General features: G+C 39.9%; 2 protein-coding genes across 3 annotated transcripts; one reads left to right on the top strand and one right to left on the bottom strand.

Moving 5' to 3' along the window:
* Nucleotides 1-46: 46 nt before the first annotated feature.
* Nucleotides 47-12,705, bottom strand: LOC114525330 (laminin subunit alpha-3-like). The gene is made up of 32 exons (XM_028546588.1): nucleotides 12,295-12,705; nucleotides 11,433-11,584; nucleotides 11,029-11,250; nucleotides 10,807-10,911; nucleotides 10,628-10,661; nucleotides 10,366-10,419; nucleotides 10,105-10,242; nucleotides 9,823-9,963; nucleotides 9,603-9,743; nucleotides 9,280-9,414; nucleotides 8,934-9,148; nucleotides 8,553-8,811; nucleotides 7,882-8,265; nucleotides 7,575-7,747; nucleotides 7,112-7,393; nucleotides 6,694-6,960; nucleotides 6,411-6,596; nucleotides 5,779-6,057; nucleotides 5,236-5,563; nucleotides 4,961-5,095; nucleotides 4,587-4,795; nucleotides 4,068-4,326; nucleotides 3,876-3,975; nucleotides 3,570-3,729; nucleotides 3,343-3,466; nucleotides 2,964-3,148; nucleotides 2,639-2,869; nucleotides 2,399-2,553; nucleotides 2,069-2,189; nucleotides 1,508-1,720; nucleotides 1,021-1,293; nucleotides 47-518 (listed from the first exon to the last, which is right to left on the bottom strand). The coding sequence occupies exons 1-32, from the start codon at nucleotides 12,461-12,463 to the stop codon at nucleotides 189-191; spliced, it is 6,159 nt and encodes a 2,052-aa protein (XP_028402389.1). The 5' UTR covers nucleotides 12,464-12,705; the 3' UTR covers nucleotides 47-188.
* Nucleotides 12,706-14,654: 1,949 nt separating this feature from the next.
* On the top strand, nucleotides 14,655-17,059 carry LOC114525480 (SPX domain-containing membrane protein Os09g0521800-like). Of its 2 annotated transcripts, none has more exons than XM_028546846.1 (2): nucleotides 14,655-14,949; nucleotides 15,622-17,059. In XM_028546846.1, the coding sequence occupies exon 2, from the start codon at nucleotides 15,640-15,642 to the stop codon at nucleotides 16,954-16,956; it is 1,317 nt and encodes a 438-aa protein (XP_028402647.1). In that variant the 5' UTR covers nucleotides 14,655-14,949; nucleotides 15,622-15,639; the 3' UTR covers nucleotides 16,957-17,059. The 2 variants fall into 2 exon arrangements, with proteins under 2 accessions (XP_028402647.1, XP_028402646.1); XM_028546845.1 differs by having other exon boundaries at nucleotides 14,655-15,018.
* The last annotated feature ends 69 nt before the right edge of the window (nucleotides 17,060-17,128 follow it).

The following is a 17,128-nucleotide window of genomic DNA, read 5'->3' as shown; positions in this document are numbered from 1 at the left end:
AGTATGGAGAATATTAATACGTTTTTTACCATCAGAGAACGGTAAGCCGGCAATAAAACATAGTGTATTTCTTGGAAAAAAATTTTGGTTTATCTACATTGACACGTCCGTTTCGAAAAGAGAACAGATATAAGTAAAAAAGTAACAAAGAAAGAAGAAAACGACCAAACGAGTTGTTTGCGAAATCCTTAACTGCGCCTGCAGTTCGGGAAGCCTGTGTACCCTGCTACACATTTATCGCACTTTCGTCCAACGACATTTCGTCTACACGGACATTGGCCGCCAAATTTGTCGCATACAACCGATGTCGAACCTCTCCGATCGCAATCACACGCCGAAAGTCCGCCATTAAACATCGTCGTCATAGTAAAAACGGACCGTTTGCAAAACTCGGAGGAACTATCGATAACGAAATTATTTTGCCCACATTCGGCAACGAATTTTTGTGCCAAGCTCACAGGCTGTTGTTTCTCCATGTCCCGGGTAAAATGACGACTTGGAACAAATAGGATGTAGTCCTAGGCGAAAATAAGTTTACCATGAACAATTTTGCTTGGTATGACGCTGAATGGTGCGGTGTGATATTGTGTGGTGATGTTGGGGTCTTGTCTGGTATGGTACGGTACGGTACGGTACGGTACGGTACGGTACGGCACGGTAAGGTACGGTAAGCTACGGTACGCTACGGTACGCTACGGTACGGTGCTTCATGGTATGGTATGGTATGGTATGGTATGGTATGGTATGGTATGGTATGGTATGGTATGGTATGGTATGGTATGGTATGGTATGGTACGGTATTTCATGGTATGGTATGGTATGGTATGGTATGGTATGGTATGGTATGGTATGGTATGGTATGGTATGGTATGGTATGGTATGGTATGGTATGGTATGGTATGGTATGGTATGGTATGGTATGGTATGGTATGGTATGGTATGGTATGGTATGGTGTGGTATGGTGTGGTATGGTATGAGTGTGGGATCTCATGATGAGTTGCAAAACAATAAATACTTACAATCCAAACTTCGTTATTCTGCGTGATGGAAATGGTGATATCCACGTCGCCAGTGATGTACAGCGAGCGACTCGTTTCAGTAATTTTATCCCTAGCTATCACTCGGCATCCACCAACATTGGGACAGTGATTAAACTTCAGATACAGAGCAGTAGACCGCCCACCACTTTCGACAATAATACGACCATTATATTTGCCGTGTGATGGTTGGTAGTAGTGCACCAGAAGGTTGTAACTGCTGGCTTGTATTCTGCTTTTCACGCGCAGTGACACCTGAAATCAGATGAAAAAAATTAAGGCAAGGTCCAGGTGTTGCACAAACATGAAAATTTAGGACAGATTTCAAAGATTTAGGACATTTTGTTCTACGAAAGTTGCTTGCAGACACTGACGTCTGTCACGTTTATTTAAAAAATCATAGAACTTTGTATTAACAGTTCGACCAAGCGTACGTTGTACATGCACCTGGCCTAGTTAAGTTACGTACCCCATCACCAACCAGGTATGCTGCTCGCACTGATGCGTCTATTGCTAAACTTGGTTTCATTCCCTGACCCCTCTTTTCAGCTTCAACTTTAATTGCGTTCCTGTGGATCTGATATGTAGTCGGTATACATCCAGTTGATGATTTCACACAGTGCTCTGATGGCAAAATGTATTCGATGTTCCATTCCTCATAGGGGATGATTGTTATGGATTCCTTTAAAAACGATGAGTCATATCTATGACTTTATTATGAACTCATAGTGCTTAATTAAAGTTGTTAATGATGTGGTAAGTAATGAAAGTGATGATAATGATAATGATAATGATAATGATAATGATAATGATAATGATAATGATAATGATAATGATAATGATAATGATAACGAGAACGAGAACGAGAACGAGAACGAGAACGATAATGATAATGATCTCCTGGTAGTGATGTAACACGATCAACGTTGTACTAGTAAAGATGATGGTGATTACGGCGAGATATCGTGGTTATATATAACTGTTGGATGCAGCAACAACAAATGCAATCGTCTAGTCTTCTATCACCTACCACAGCAACAACTGTGCTTAGCGGAGAAATTGTCAGTTTGCTTATTATGTTAGGAAAAAACTCGAATGCAACAACTTTATTTTGTTCATCAATCGCCACCTGTCGACAACCAAATGTGTATCTACCGAAAAATAAAAATACACATTTAGTAAGTATAATTAATTTATCTTTGTTGTTTAAATAACATTGATTACGTCAACATCAGTAGACAACTTTTAAACTGCATTTTATAACAACAAATGAATGGATTATATAATAACAATCATTGTATATAATCTTCAATTCTAAGAGACACTCCTTCACTCCAACACAACAGAGATATAAACTTACTTGCAGTAAAAAGTTCGCATTCTTGAATTCAGATACTTATGTCCTGATCGTACGCTTAGTAATATGTCACTAACAGTCTTTACTTCCTGGTAATACGTCGCCATCAAGACGTAAGATCCTAATTTTTGAACTGGCAGCGGTAGGGTTAACTGACTCTGGAATAAATAGACAGACGTTGGGCTTATCGTCATGCAAAGGATAGTTCTACTTCAACAAAAGCAACGAAAAATTCAAACTTACATTTACACTAAGAACTGATGATCGTTTAAATGGAGCATATGGAAGTAAGGCTCGTGAACCAGCAAAAACACCAAGTTCAGCAGCAATAGTTACCGCATCAGCTGAGCCAACTGTTAAATATTTATAATCAACACAGTATTCAGCCGTAGATCCTACTAAACATGGTTTTTCAACACGTTGCCGCAAATATGTGGCCTTGTAGTAATCCTCTGGAATCATAACCAGGTAATCCTGTCAATATGAGCATTTTCACGTTAAAGATACTGGCTTTTCTTGAGAAGTTACTATCAAGATAAGCTAGTTTTAGCAAATTCACTTCACATACCAACAGCAATTTCGACGGCGATCCAAACAAAGATATTCTCCATTTCCCCCGACTTAAGAAGAATTCAGCCTCTTTTCCCCCCCTTTTAACAGTCAAAAATTCCGAAAACGTCTCGGTTCTTGTCGAGGTTGGTGAATAAATAACTGAAGCGACCTGCACGCTATCGTATCCTCCAGGCAATGGATCTAAACATGGAAGAATTCAGTAAAATGTGAAATTGTTTATTCAGATATTCAATCATTATCAACCGTTGGAGTAAAATATGGCCTAGTGAGCTACTGGTGTGCGTTGGTCATGCAAAAAAGGTCGGATCTTACCGGAGAAATGGTGTTCAAAGGCTTGTTTGTTTTTTATTCATATTTGTACAAATGATACCTACCGACTTCACCTGTTGGAGATATCGTCACTTGACCAAATACGTCATTGAGTGAGTCAAGAATATAACGAATCAAAAGTCGGTACTTCGTTGGTCGTGGAATTTCCACAATAATGTCAAATGAACTCTATGAGACACGAAATGAAAATAATCTTCTCATCAACTTTAAAAAAACTACCATATGCGTTAGACTTGGCTTTGTTTTAGATTATCGATGAGCGTTATTCTACCTGTTCGCTCAAGACGGGAACATATCCTTTACCAGAGAATCCGGGAAATTCGCTCTGACTATGACGTATCCGGAGTGGTCGATTTGAATCTATTCTGCCATCCTCGAACTCCGCACGGATGTGATGCAAATCTTGCACGTAAAAACCGTCCGATTTTACACTACATGTACATGAAAAATGTCAGGCAAAGATGTGTTTTACCGTCCTGGTGATGACTATTTATGGCCAGATAATCGTCCGTGTGTTGCTGTGAGGTAATATACTTCTACAGGCTGCAATTTTAAAGGAAGATAATCGCGTTCTCACCTGTCGCATTTAGTCCCACTAATATTCCTCTTACATGAACACGCGCCATTTTGTTTGTCACAGATGTTGTCAATTGATCCACCATAATTGCACTCGCATCCTAGAGTTGTCACAGAATTGTCATCATATGATATAGCCCTTGCTAAAAATTCTGCACTGTGCATGACGTAGTTTGCAGACAAGCAATCTTACCTTTACAGCCAAAGATATTGTACGCTCTCAAAAAGGTCGAGCCATCTTTACAACGTGAACAATCCTTTTCATTAACCCGCGACTTACAGGAACACTGTCCTGATACTTTATTACAGATTTTTAACTGGCTGTTGGTACCCAGATCGCTACAAGTACATCTTTGACAACCATTCGGATCATTAAACTGGAGATTGTAATAGAAGTCCTTGCATGTATCACAATATTTACCATTCACGTTGTCTTTGCATTCACATTTGACCTGGAGGAGAGGAAACCAACAAATTATGCATGGAAAAAGAAATTCAAAAGACTTTGTCAGTGCAAAATATTTCCTTAGAAACCAAAGATCATTCATGGCATATCTTGGTCGTGAATGATTTTGAGGCGATTTAATGGCAGATAACTCAGTTAGATGTGGTCCCGAGAAGTAGAAGACTTTTTCACAGCAAAACAAAACCTAAACGATCAATTTCTGAGTCCTGCACAGACATATTTTTTAGTAATCCCGTAACGTCTTACGGCTAAGGAAGAGTTGCATCCGGATAATAGTCCTTCAATAGGTTTGATTCCAGACACATGGCAGTTGCATTCCTTGCAATCTGGAAATCCAAAGAATCCAACGCGACATCTATCACATTTCCTTCCGGCATAACCTCGCCTGCATTGACACTGACCCGAGGTTGAAGAGCAAAACTGACTGAGAGAGCCGTGATTGTCGCAATCACACGCTGAAAATAACATAAATCACATTGAAAAAATGATTAGATCAAAGACGCAAATGATTAGATCAAAGTCTAAGCTCCCATCAGGGACACTAAGGAGGAATTGGCTTATCTAGATCTCTTGACTTTATAAATCCAGTGAAACTACCGAAACGTTTTGGAGTACCTTACCAGCGCAGGTTGGGAAATCATAATTGGAAGACTTGCAGCGGTTACAACTGATGCCAGAGAAATTTGGCTTGCATTTACATCGTCCACGGTTGTCACAGCTTGTAGCATCCACACCTCGAGGATCACAGGTGCACCCTAGAAACAAAATCACTTAAATCTCATCCACGAACATCAAGGGCATGATCTGAAATCTTTTTAAACTTTGGCTTATCCACCGTTTAAGCTGAACACCTTTCAAGCAACCGCCCACAACTAATATACTATAAAAAACTTACGGCGACAATATGGAAATCCGTAATATCCTGAGCGACACTGGGTACATTGACGACCAATGATGTTAGGTCTCCGACATGTGCATTTCCCGTGAACTTGATTGCAATATCGACTGCTGGAACCAGGATAACTGCAGCGACAAGGTAACGCTCCGTTGTTAAAGTTTGTCACCAAAGAAAAGCTCGTGTTTCTACAATAACTCGGGTCCCTTGGGTCGATGACGAAGTTGTTAAGACTACATTGCTCCACCCATGTATTGGAGTTGTCGATCGGTGTAAATGACAGAACATTGTCCGAGTAACTTGTGCTGGGAATCCTGTACAGCCACGACTGAAATATGCGAAAGAAATTAAATTAGCATTCAAAAAAATAATGACAAGGTTCCCTAGAATTTTACGCACTGAACATATCGCTGGTTGAAATTAACACTGTCGTTCTATTTAAGTTCAAAACTATTCATGTTGCTTTATCTGACAAAGTACAACTGTTCTGTTGTCTTTCTTTCCTAAAGGACGCCTATTTTGATATGCGCATCAAACACTGACAACTTTGACACTCAGATTGGCTGGAAAGCGAACTTCAATCAGTGTTGTTCCTTGTCTGATCCTGAAATTTCCTTCATTTCCAGTTGGTTTAACAACAATCCGACAGAACTCCGTATTTGGACAATATTTAAACTCAGCAACTCCTTCGAGAGTTGTTGTGTATGTGGTGATGGAGACTCTGCCATTAACCACGATATCTTTAGTTTGTTGGTATTGAATTATAACCACGAAATTGTCCGTCTTCTTGTTAAAGAAACTACGAAACCGGACTAAGGTATCCTGTAAGAGAAAATGAATAACTGAAGACAGTTTTTTGTAAAGAAATAGAAGCGATGCCAAGAAAGAAAAGCAAGGCTTTTAGAAACTCTTTTTATTTATTCAAGACTCGGATGCTTTAGTGGAGCTTCGAAGGTTTGCAACAGGCAGAGGCTTTGTGAATATAGATGAAAGCTCATCTTAACTCGTTCTATTGTTTTGTTTTGATTCAATTAACCCTCAACAAAAACAATTGAGCGGTCTTACTAACCACTGAATAATTCAAAATATGCCAAAGCCCAAGACAGACTATTTTGAAATAAATGAAAATTAGCAAAATAGTATGAACTACCTCCGTTAATCGGTCGTATACTAACCCTCTCGTCGTTTGTCGAGGAGCCCGTAGAGGGGTCGACAGATCGCGCTATCATAGGATGTTGCTCGAACGTGGTCGGCTGTGCGTAGCTGGACGAGATGCATTCGTCCTGTAGCGATCTACAAACCAATGCTGGAGTGATGTAATCTGGGTGCCACAACTCATAAGGTATGGCTGATATGTAATCCTGTACAGAGAGAAGAAGCAATCATGCATTAAACGTTTTGTCTTCGTTTAAACCAGAAAGATCAGTGGTCACTACTTTGCAATCTTTAGGAACTTACTACGGCAATGCTAGCCTCTCTTGAAGTGAAGAGGTTCAATGGAGTTCTTCCTTTTTCAAGGTCAAACCGTTTAACTGTTTTAACCCCCGGCTTCATGGCAACTTGACGGCATCCAAATTGATATTTACAAGGAAAGATGTGTATAGAGCCAAGCTCACGATGCACGTACAAATCAATCTTCTCTGAGTTCTCGCCATGACTGATGAAGTGCACGGCAAAAACATAGTCGCCAGACTTCGGGATGTTCATGTCGATTGCAAATCGATTCTAGAATGAAGTGTCGTGAATATCTTTAATTTTTGAAGCTTGTTCATGATACGGAACTCTCCTTCTTTCCATTTGATATATTTAGCAAGATTATTTCAGAATTTCTCGAAATATTAGTTCTTACGCAGGCCGAGATAACAATGATAAATACCTGTTCATTATTCATCAACACCAGCTGGGTTCCACTGAGTTGTTTTAATACAGTATTACTGCTGTAATACTTCAGTTCGAGTCTATTATCCGTGCCCCAGGCTTCTCTAGCGAAGTATCCATTCTCGGCTTCGTGTTTCACCGCGTGTTCGTCGGAAACCTCCGGATAACTGTATCGATCGCAGATTGTATCCCTGGGACCATCAACAACACATGGATCGACTCGTATCGTCTTCAGTATTCGACCAGTGTAGTATTCCTCCGGCATGAAGACGAGATAGTCCTTGAAAGAGGAAGAATGTCAAAAACTCCACCTGTGTTTTGAGCGAGTACCCTTAAGGCGGATAAGGCTTATAAGTCATAAAGAACTTCGTTATGAAAAGTTAAAATGCACAGGGTCTCCACTGGATCCTATGGCGTCAAATATTATACAGCCATACAGGGATACTTCACGAGCGACTCACCATCAACATATACTTGCTTTCACAATCCACAGTCACCGACCATTCTCCAGCAAACATTAGAAACTCTTGGACAGCATCATTCTGGGAAACTGTCAGCAATGAACTGCGTTCTCTATTCACATTTCGTGTTGAAGACACGGTCATTGTAACGATTCTCGTAAATCCAGAGACACCTAGGAACCATAAATACAGAAACTATTATAACTCGCATGCCAAACTACAAGATTTTTTGCCACTCCGAATGGTGGAACACTTGCACTTAATAAACCACACGGTCGTGATAAGTAAACACGAAGAGAGAACTGACCTTCGCCAGGACTGACAGTGAAACTAACATCAGTAGTTGTTGGAGAACCGATTGGTTCGAATATACAACGGAAGAAAATACGATACAGGCTACGACGAGGTATGTTGATTGTCAGAATAACGGTTGTCTCTTCAGGAGAGAAGTTGACATAACCCCTCCAAGAATATGAAGGAAAGATATTCGAGTCAAATCCGTATTTAACTGGTTTTCTATCTGCTGTTTTCCCATCTTCGACTTCGGCAGCGATATGATGTAATGATGGATAATAGACAGAGCCTCGCAACCTGTCACAATTTGTCCCACCGATATTTGCACGACATTGACATTTTCCATCCCGTTTATCGCAGTTACTGTAATAGGAACCTCCTGGGTTACATTTGCACGCTGTAATAAAAGATTACGATCTCACCAATAACACCAAATCACTATTTATTTCATTGAACAGTGGACACTGTTCGAAGCTCGCTCAATTTTACTTAGACTGCTTTTTTATCTCATTAGGAAATGGGTTTCCGTAGAATGCTTCTTGTTTTCGGCTAATTTATTCAGTAATCTGGCAACCTGATTTATACCGGATTGATCATCCTTCCGTAAAAACACCCCCAGGATTGATCTATCTCGGATATAAATCCGGCTATAATCAACATAAGTAAGAGTTACAGTATCCTCACCTTGGCATCCAAAAATATCAGAAGAATCAAGGGAATGGTAGCCTCGTTTACATTCGTAACAATTCCTTCCCTCCGTGAATGGCTTGCATGCACACTGACCCGAATTCTCGTCACATGACTCTAATCCACCAATCGTAGCACCCTTGAAGCACCCACATGATCGACAGCCTTGTGGATTTCTCGGGGAGAAATTGTAGTAGAGATCTTTACACTTGTCGCAGGTTGCTCCTGCGACGTTCGTTTTACATCGGCATTGGAACTACAAAAGAAGAGAACATTTTCATTTACACTCTAAGAAAACTATGTGAAAACGTCGAGCCTTTTTATAGCATTTGATATTCCTTTGCTCTCAATTCTTAGAAAATTATAGGCGTTTTCTACCTTTTCTCTCCCTGATGCGCAGATGCTGTTACCACGTCTTTCGTTTCTTGCCTTACCGTCGGGATCACATATACATTGCTGGCACCGTGGGAATCCGAAGTATCCCGACTCGCAACGATCGCAGTGTCGGCCGGCAACGTACGGATAACATGCGCACCTCCCGGAGACCGAGTCACAGTTCGGAGAGAGTGAACCTTTACTATCACACGTGCATTCTAGAGAGAAACGGGATAATTTGACCGATTTTTTTGTGAAATGCACTGTTCTTTACTTTGCTCTGTATAGTCTCGTAATCAAATTAAGAAAACAACAGAATAATTCCAGCTGAGAAACCAGCTCTGCGCACCTCTGCACTCAGGATAACCATAGTAACCAGCTCTGCAACTATCACATTGTGGTCCTTTATAACCTTCCTTGCAATCACATTGACCATCAGCGTTGCACTTGATACTCTGCGATCCAGCTGAAGGGCATGTGCACGCTAAAATACACAAATTAAACCGTAAACATTCAACATTATTTCTCAGCCAAAATATGACCAGTGTCTTCGATTCCTTCGCCATTAGTTGTGCACACATTGAACAAAGTGAGGAATGTTGACAAGAGCATGAATTTAGAGTCAACGAAAGTAAGTGTTTTGGCCTTACACAGGATACTAGTTGTTCGTACCTAGTTTTCTGCATGTAGGGTAGTCAACATAACCCAGCTTGCATTCGCCGCAAGTTCGTCCATCGTAATTTTCCTTGCACAAACACTTTCCGTGAAGATCGCATCCTTTATCAGTCGTGTGTCTCAGATGGCAGCTACACCCTGATAAGATATTCATTCTTAAATGCAAATAGAACTATATACAGCAGCAGTTGTCAGTACATTGATGATGCTCACTTACATTGACAGGATGGAAAACCATGATACCCTCTTAAACATCGATCACATCTTCTCCCGGTGATGAAAGGTTTACAACGACATTGGCCATCATTACGTTTACAGGTCGAGGAGGCCTCTGACCCTTGCCTGGAGCACTCGCATGCTAAATATAGAAATGACGCTTTTACTGAATCATTTCTTACAATATTTAACCCTATCACACATTCATAGTATATATTCTATATCATTTCACCCTAAACAACACCAGACCATAGATTATAAAAATACGAAAAATGGTACATACGTAAACAGGCCGGATAGTTAAAGTAACCACGAGCGCATTTATTGCAGCGTTTTCCAGCATATTCTGTTCTGCATGGACAGTATCGACTATCCACATTGCATAAATAACGCATCGTTCCATGACGGGAACAGTAGCACGCTAAACAACGAGAAAAACACAGCATTCAAAGTAAAATTGATATCTCCTATTTCTACAAGAATTTGAAGAAGCGGTTGCTGAAAACGTAAGGGTTTAAAATGCAAAATTTATCATTTATCTTACGTGATTGTCTCTTTGTTCTTACAGAGGTGTCGAGATCTTTCGACATTTCTATTCCTAAAAATCAGAGAAGAAACAAAATTATGAACCTCTACATTTTGTTTTTAAAAACATCCAATTCAGCCCCTCTTTTAATCTACACATATTAATATTTAGGTTTATGCCCTTTAGAATGATTGAGCTGAGAGAGTATATGCTTTTTAACAAAGTCCACGCATTCACGCTGGGGTAAACGACTCAGGCTATGTTATATAGGCTACGTTACCTTGCACAGAAATTTTCTTCAACGTGTAGAATCTCTATACGAGAAGAAAAATAGGTACAAATTTACTATAATGTTCTATTGTAGATCTTAAGCATCTCCCGTAACTTAAGACAATTGTAACGAGGCGACGAAGGTGAGAACAGTGAAAAGATGAAAGATATTCTGGTCAACGCACTTACAGAAAGTTCTTCTAAACTTTGCTGATTTTTCGACTGCCATATTTGAATCAATCTCAAACGTAGGTGGTCTGCGATGGCATTATTCCCATCATACGATACGTCAACCTAAAGATGATGACAATAAGATATGAAATGCTTACGCAAGGTAACCTACCTGGTTCAACTGCTAGCAACTGACAAGCTGACTGACCGATAAACCATCGTAGAAAACAATTATCTCACCTTTTCACTTGATCCATTCTTAACAGGTTGTTGAACGATGCACAAATCCTTAGCAATGGCAGAACGATTGAAACCGAAGACATTGGAGCACTGCTCGGAACGAGAGACGAAATACGTCAAGATTGAGTATTGTTTTCCTCCATCTCTTGATGCCTCGATAACCCAGACAGATGGCTGAGGGGTGAATGCTGTACTGATTGACACTTGATTAATGCGATATTTCTGAAATGAACGTTTCAAACGTTTAACTCCCTACAGCGATTAACTAATCACAGCCGTGCAGAAAATGGACTTGGTTTTCAGATTAGAGATGGGTGGCCCGAGCTATGCGACGTTTTAGCAGGCGCGTTTTCACTGTGATTGACTGAAGTAAATTACTATATCGACAGAAATGATCAGCACACCTGTTTTAGGTCAATAGTAATGTCCACACGCTCATCCGCTGACCTATTGGAGAGTACTGCGGACTGCCAATATTGTGGGCTCGATTGAGAAGAGGTAACGGTTTCAATGCGATTATTCCCATCGCATACATTACAGTCAAGATCAGCATCATCTGTGGAAAAAAAAGAAAATAAAGAGGGTAGAAATAGCTGGTTTGATTTTTGCTGTTGTGGCTTGTAGGTTGTGTATGCCTCATACACGTATGCACGAAGCATATGGTAGACCAATTTACCCCAGGTGACGCAACGGAGAAACGTTTTAATTCTCAGACGTATTATTAAGTTCAATAATTTGTTTTCATTTCATGCTTATTATTTACACATGTTCATCCCTCGGGCTAAAAACTCCTGTTGTCGCTCTTTCTGCAGGGCTTCGGAGTCGGAAAATAAAGCAGCTTCCACCCAGTGTTTCCAAAAGCTAATTTTTTTAGCTTCACAGGTACTCCTTAGGCGGAAATTATGCGGATGAAATAGGAGACTTCAGAGAATTAGATCTGGCAATTTATCAAAACATTGCGTTGAAGAATGATATGAGTGGTTCTAACAAAGATTTTCATTGTAATGACATTGCGTCAGTCGCTATATTTATAGTTGTACGACGGGCATCCCTTGAACATTACCCAACGATACAGAAAAAAAAGAGTTTTCACTGATATTTAATATATAAACCTTTGTCGACGTGCGAACAAGGACACAAAGTAAATAGAATTGAACACGACCTCATTTAATGAATATCTTTAACGAATCTCTGGCCGTTTGCCCAAGCGCTACGCACCTTACCTTATAAATAAAGTCATACATATAAAAGCCTCAGCGTTCCTACCTTTCGTGAAACAATACATTTCGTTAGCCTCACATGTCGACGATGCGATTATCGGCTTTCCATGCGCAATTTCAGCGCTTTCCAAGACCAAATTGACGCATTGCGTTGACACAATTACATGTATGGAATAAATTGCGATCAAAAGACGATAGACGCGACGAGGTATCATTGTTTAACGCTCGATATTATAAACTTACGACGATTGTTGGCTTGTTACGGCAAGGCCGGCTCAAGCAGACTTGTTCTTTGTGACGCGACACCGACACTCCCTGTGCGCAATATTTTCTCAGGAAGCGATAAAGGAAAACCCCTGGCTCTTCGCGTCCACGCTCCACGGAATTTGCGCAATTATGCAAATATGCATGGCACGCGCATACAGGTGCTAAAAGCGCGAAAATTTGCGCAAGAGTTAATAAGCACGTGAAGTAGATTCGTGTCCCACTCTTGCATGCCAATTTTAAGAGAAGCTTCCCCCACGAATTATGCGAATTATGAAGATTTTTTATTCTTTGTTTCTCTTTTCGTGCGAACGCATTGAACAGAAGTTCAAAGGTCATCACGATATGAGGACGGAGCTCATTTGCTTAACTGTAAATGGGGAAGGAGTGGTCTAGTAAGTGAAATGCGATGTTTTCAAAAATTTCCCTTGTCAACATATTTACAACATGGCCGTTTAGCATTGTTCTGACACCAAAAACAAGGTGCTGAAAAAAGTCATTCAAAATTGAGGTCTATAAATAAGCCACCCGCGGGTATGAAATAATTACTACAGGTCGTAGCATTCAGAATTGCGTTATTACTTACCCAAAAGTTTCGTAAAATTGCATTGGAAATTGATTATTTTAAATAGACCTTTTTTATAATGACGTCAAACGCGGAAAATCTGATGTAACACGAAGTTTGATTGGCGCGACCCAATCAAATTTCATGTAACATCAGACTTTCCGCGTTTGATGTCATTATAAGAAAGGTCTATTGAACACTTCAGTCGTACAAACACGGCCCAGTTGTATAAAAGACTAGCCTAATATATTGTCTGCGTTGCAGGCTAATAAGACTAGTTAAGGACAGAATTGGCCAATCAGAGTCGTGTATTTCTGAGTTAACTAGGAATTTACTATGCAAAATGGTTTTATACAACCGACTCCGACTGCGCATAATTTAACTCTACACGTTAATTTAACTCCTGAAGAAGCTATTCTGAATGAAACCGGAGTACTTTTTTGGAACACTCGCCTGACATAGAGACACCATAAAGCCTCGCCCGCCGTTCACACCATTTACTTTCCTTTACAGGGTAAAAACGGCCAGACCGGTCCTGTCGTATTTCAGTATGGACAGATTACTGGTATTTTTGACTCTTTGAAACAGACTCTGCATTCAAGTATGTTGTTATTTACATCTGCCTCGCACGGCAAATGCAGTTCAACCGCTATATAGCTATATACTAGTGATAAATACTCTGTTTCATTATGACGACAGTAATTGGATTCGCACTACAACTTTAAAGTGCAAAATTAGCAGGGTTCCATTACTGAATACTTCCATATTATGTATGAGCAGAAACTGCTTTTCTGAGCATTTTTCACTACACTATGGCACGTTTTATTTGCTTCAGATCGTAAACTTTCTCCACTCTTATATATAAAGCCTCGGTTTCAAACTCCCTGTTATTTCTTACGGCAAAATATCCCCGACAATTTTCTTGCCTTGATTTATTGTTAATTACAAAGTAGCGCGAATTAGATTAGATTACGACGGATCAGGAAGATATCAAACTGTATCGTCGGATAGATCACAAAACTGTATCCTCGGAAACATCACAAAACTGTGTTGTCGGAGAATTCACAAAACTGTATCGTCGGAGATATCACAGAACTGTATTGTCGGAGAGATCACAAAACTGTATCGTCGGAGAGATCACAAAACTGTATCGTCGGAGAATTCACAAAACTGTATCGTCGGAAAGATCACAAAAATATCGTATAAAAATATGACAGTTAAATGAGTTAATCTCTAAAAGAACACCGACTTTTGCTGGACATTATCTCACCATTTATTGAACAAAAAGGTAATCGGGTACAACAGGGTATTAAAATTTGGGGAATGCATTAAAAAGTCAACAAACCGTAAGAACTGTCTATCATCATTAGTAGGAAGTATAATATAATATTGCTTGTGGGAAAGGGTTAGGGATAACGGGGGATTATTGGGAGTCAGAAATGAAGGGAATGTTTGAGAGAGTTATGAATAAACGGGGTTATTGAAAGTCGAGAATGATGGATCGGGAAAGTTAGGAATGAAGGGGATCATCGGGAAAGAGTTTGTAATGAAGATTAAAAAACAATCCTAAACATTCATTCAAATAATTCACACTGGTATCATTAGTAAATACTGTAACACTCGCATACTGCATCGAATTATGGATCGCATGCCTTTGAATCAATCTTGCATCTCTGAGCAAATATTGACAATTGGAACCCATCACGTGCTGAACTATAAATTCCTATTATTACTTATGATTGGCCTTTTGACCTTCGGGGAAACATACTGGAAAGGGGATGGTCTTGGGTTCTTGTCATATAATTATCTGCCATCCAACTAACACCTGGCATCTGGGTCTGGTGATCCTTTTTCCACTCAGGCGATGGTTAGGTAAGTACAGGTTTTGCAATCGTCATAGATTAATTACTTCTCAAAAGTCGACGGAGGAACACAGAAAAGGTATGAATGTTGTCTTCTACGGCAAACATCTCTGGTGTAAATACACTCAATATTCGAGTATTGCAATGTATAGCCTAAGTCTCCTTAGTCCTAACTTCTGCCTGTATTTTCACACAAAGGCAATGTGAAACTCTTTGTTTTACGGTGGTCACGCTTAGGGCTCGTGTCACTAACGTACATCAATTTTCAACTGAAGAATAAGAATGTTATTTCCTATTTCTGAAATTATGTCTTAAAACCACCCGTTCTTCGTTCAATAAGTATATTAGATAAACATATAGACACATAAGAGGTGAAATTATCGGAGAACTAGTTGAGAATCTGTCCCAAGTTTGACTCGACAATAAAGGAATGTTTGTACTTAATTAGCTACACACGGCCACAGGCTACCCAAAGCGACAGTAATGCTTGAAGACTATTAGGACTATTAATACCCCCGTTTTTATACTTTTACTTGGTGTTTTGTCTCAACAACTTGTATTTGTATTTTGCTTTATATAAAAGGACTTGCGCCTATGATAATTGCCTACGAAGGCTAACGTCGATTTCGTCTCTGCGTCCTCTAAAATCCTCAAAAAACGTGTTTATTCTTATTAATTCTAGTTGAGCGCTCATGCAAACATGGCTAAACCAAAATCACCGAAACTGTGGATTCTCGTCTTCATTTGTGTCAGAAACTTCACAGACGGCTGCGAAGCATATTTTATCGCACCGACAGCATGGTATTACGTCAAATCCCTGGGTCAAAGCAAGGAATTTCTGTCTTTAGTTTTAACCTCCTTCAATCTTTCCGCTGTCGTCATATCGCCAATATTTGGACACATCGCGGATCGTTTCGGGCATGTTAAGTTATTGATAGTTCTGTCTTATGTGGTAAAAGTTGTGGGCAATTTGTTATACAGCATTAACACGTCCCCTTATTTTCCACTCATGGGCAGAATTATTAGCGGTATGGCAGAGTCCTCATTCGGGATTCTAATGGGTCAAGTTGCACTTCACACGAGCAGTGAAAATCGCGCAGGAATCTTTGTATTTTTGGAAACCACATATTGTTTGGGCTGTGCATTTGGACCGGCAATTGGTAGTTTTGTAACATTCAATGCTGATCTTTTTGGTTGGAAGATTAACGCGGGGAATTCGCCCGGCATAATATTGACATGTGTCTGGCTAGTTTCGCTAATTGCTTCGCTCTTCTTGCCCCACGATTTCGGTGAGAAAAATGCCAGGGAGGAAGTTAAAGCCGAGATGACGATGTCGGGTACGAGCGATAGCGACGATGAACGAAAACTAAGCGAACAAGACCGAACACTCAACGAAAGCGAGACGAAGACAACTGTCGAATGCAATTCGCGAGTTTTATGTTTGTTCTACCTGATATTTTGGAACGAGGTTTTCTCAAGCACTGCAACTTTCTTTACACCATTGATTGCGATGGAAATATTACACCTACGACTTATTCATGTAAAATTCTACTTTCTAAACAGCTCGTTAGCCACTTTACTGCTTTTTATTACGATGTACATTGCATCGAATTACCTCAGAGAGAAGAAAATATTCTTATTTTCAATGCTGCTGCAAATTAGCGCGATATCTTTGCTGGTCATTTTGGCGTTTACTTGGGACGATGTCTCGTCTGTTCATTATTACATTTTATTGTTTTACGTAATGATGGGGATGCCGTACTTTGCGTTCTCTGCGGGATGCTCATTGATGTCAAAAATTACTCATCCAAAAAACGCCGCTTTCTATCAAGGTACCTCGTTCGCAATGGTGCACTTGTCAATCGTTGCCAGCCGTGTGGTAGCCGGCTATGTTTTCACACGAACTGGTTTGATATGCTTCAGTTTGGGACTTGCATTCTTTTGGTTTATTGGTGTGATATGGTTTGGTCTACTGTACAACTCTTTTGAATCGAAAAAACCGAGCTTTAAATCTTAACTTGGAAGCGACTTAGTTGAAATTAGGACTGACGAAAGCTTAATGGATCTTAATCTTATAGTTTAAAATATATTCAAATCTTCCAAGGAATAGGAGTTAAATGGAAAATAAAAGAATAAATAATTTGATTTACAATCTTCTATGCTTATGGCTCATTCATTCAGTTAGTATT

The sequence above is a fragment of the Dendronephthya gigantea genome, unplaced genomic scaffold (assembly GCF_004324835.1).
Source record: "Dendronephthya gigantea isolate DGI-Jeju-01 unplaced genomic scaffold, DenGig_1.0 000034F, whole genome shotgun sequence".
Lineage (NCBI taxonomy): Eukaryota > Metazoa > Cnidaria > Anthozoa > Malacalcyonacea > Nephtheidae > Dendronephthya > Dendronephthya gigantea.
The sequence above is the reverse complement of the archived record's forward strand: the minus strand, read 5'-3'. Positions and strand labels throughout refer to the sequence as shown.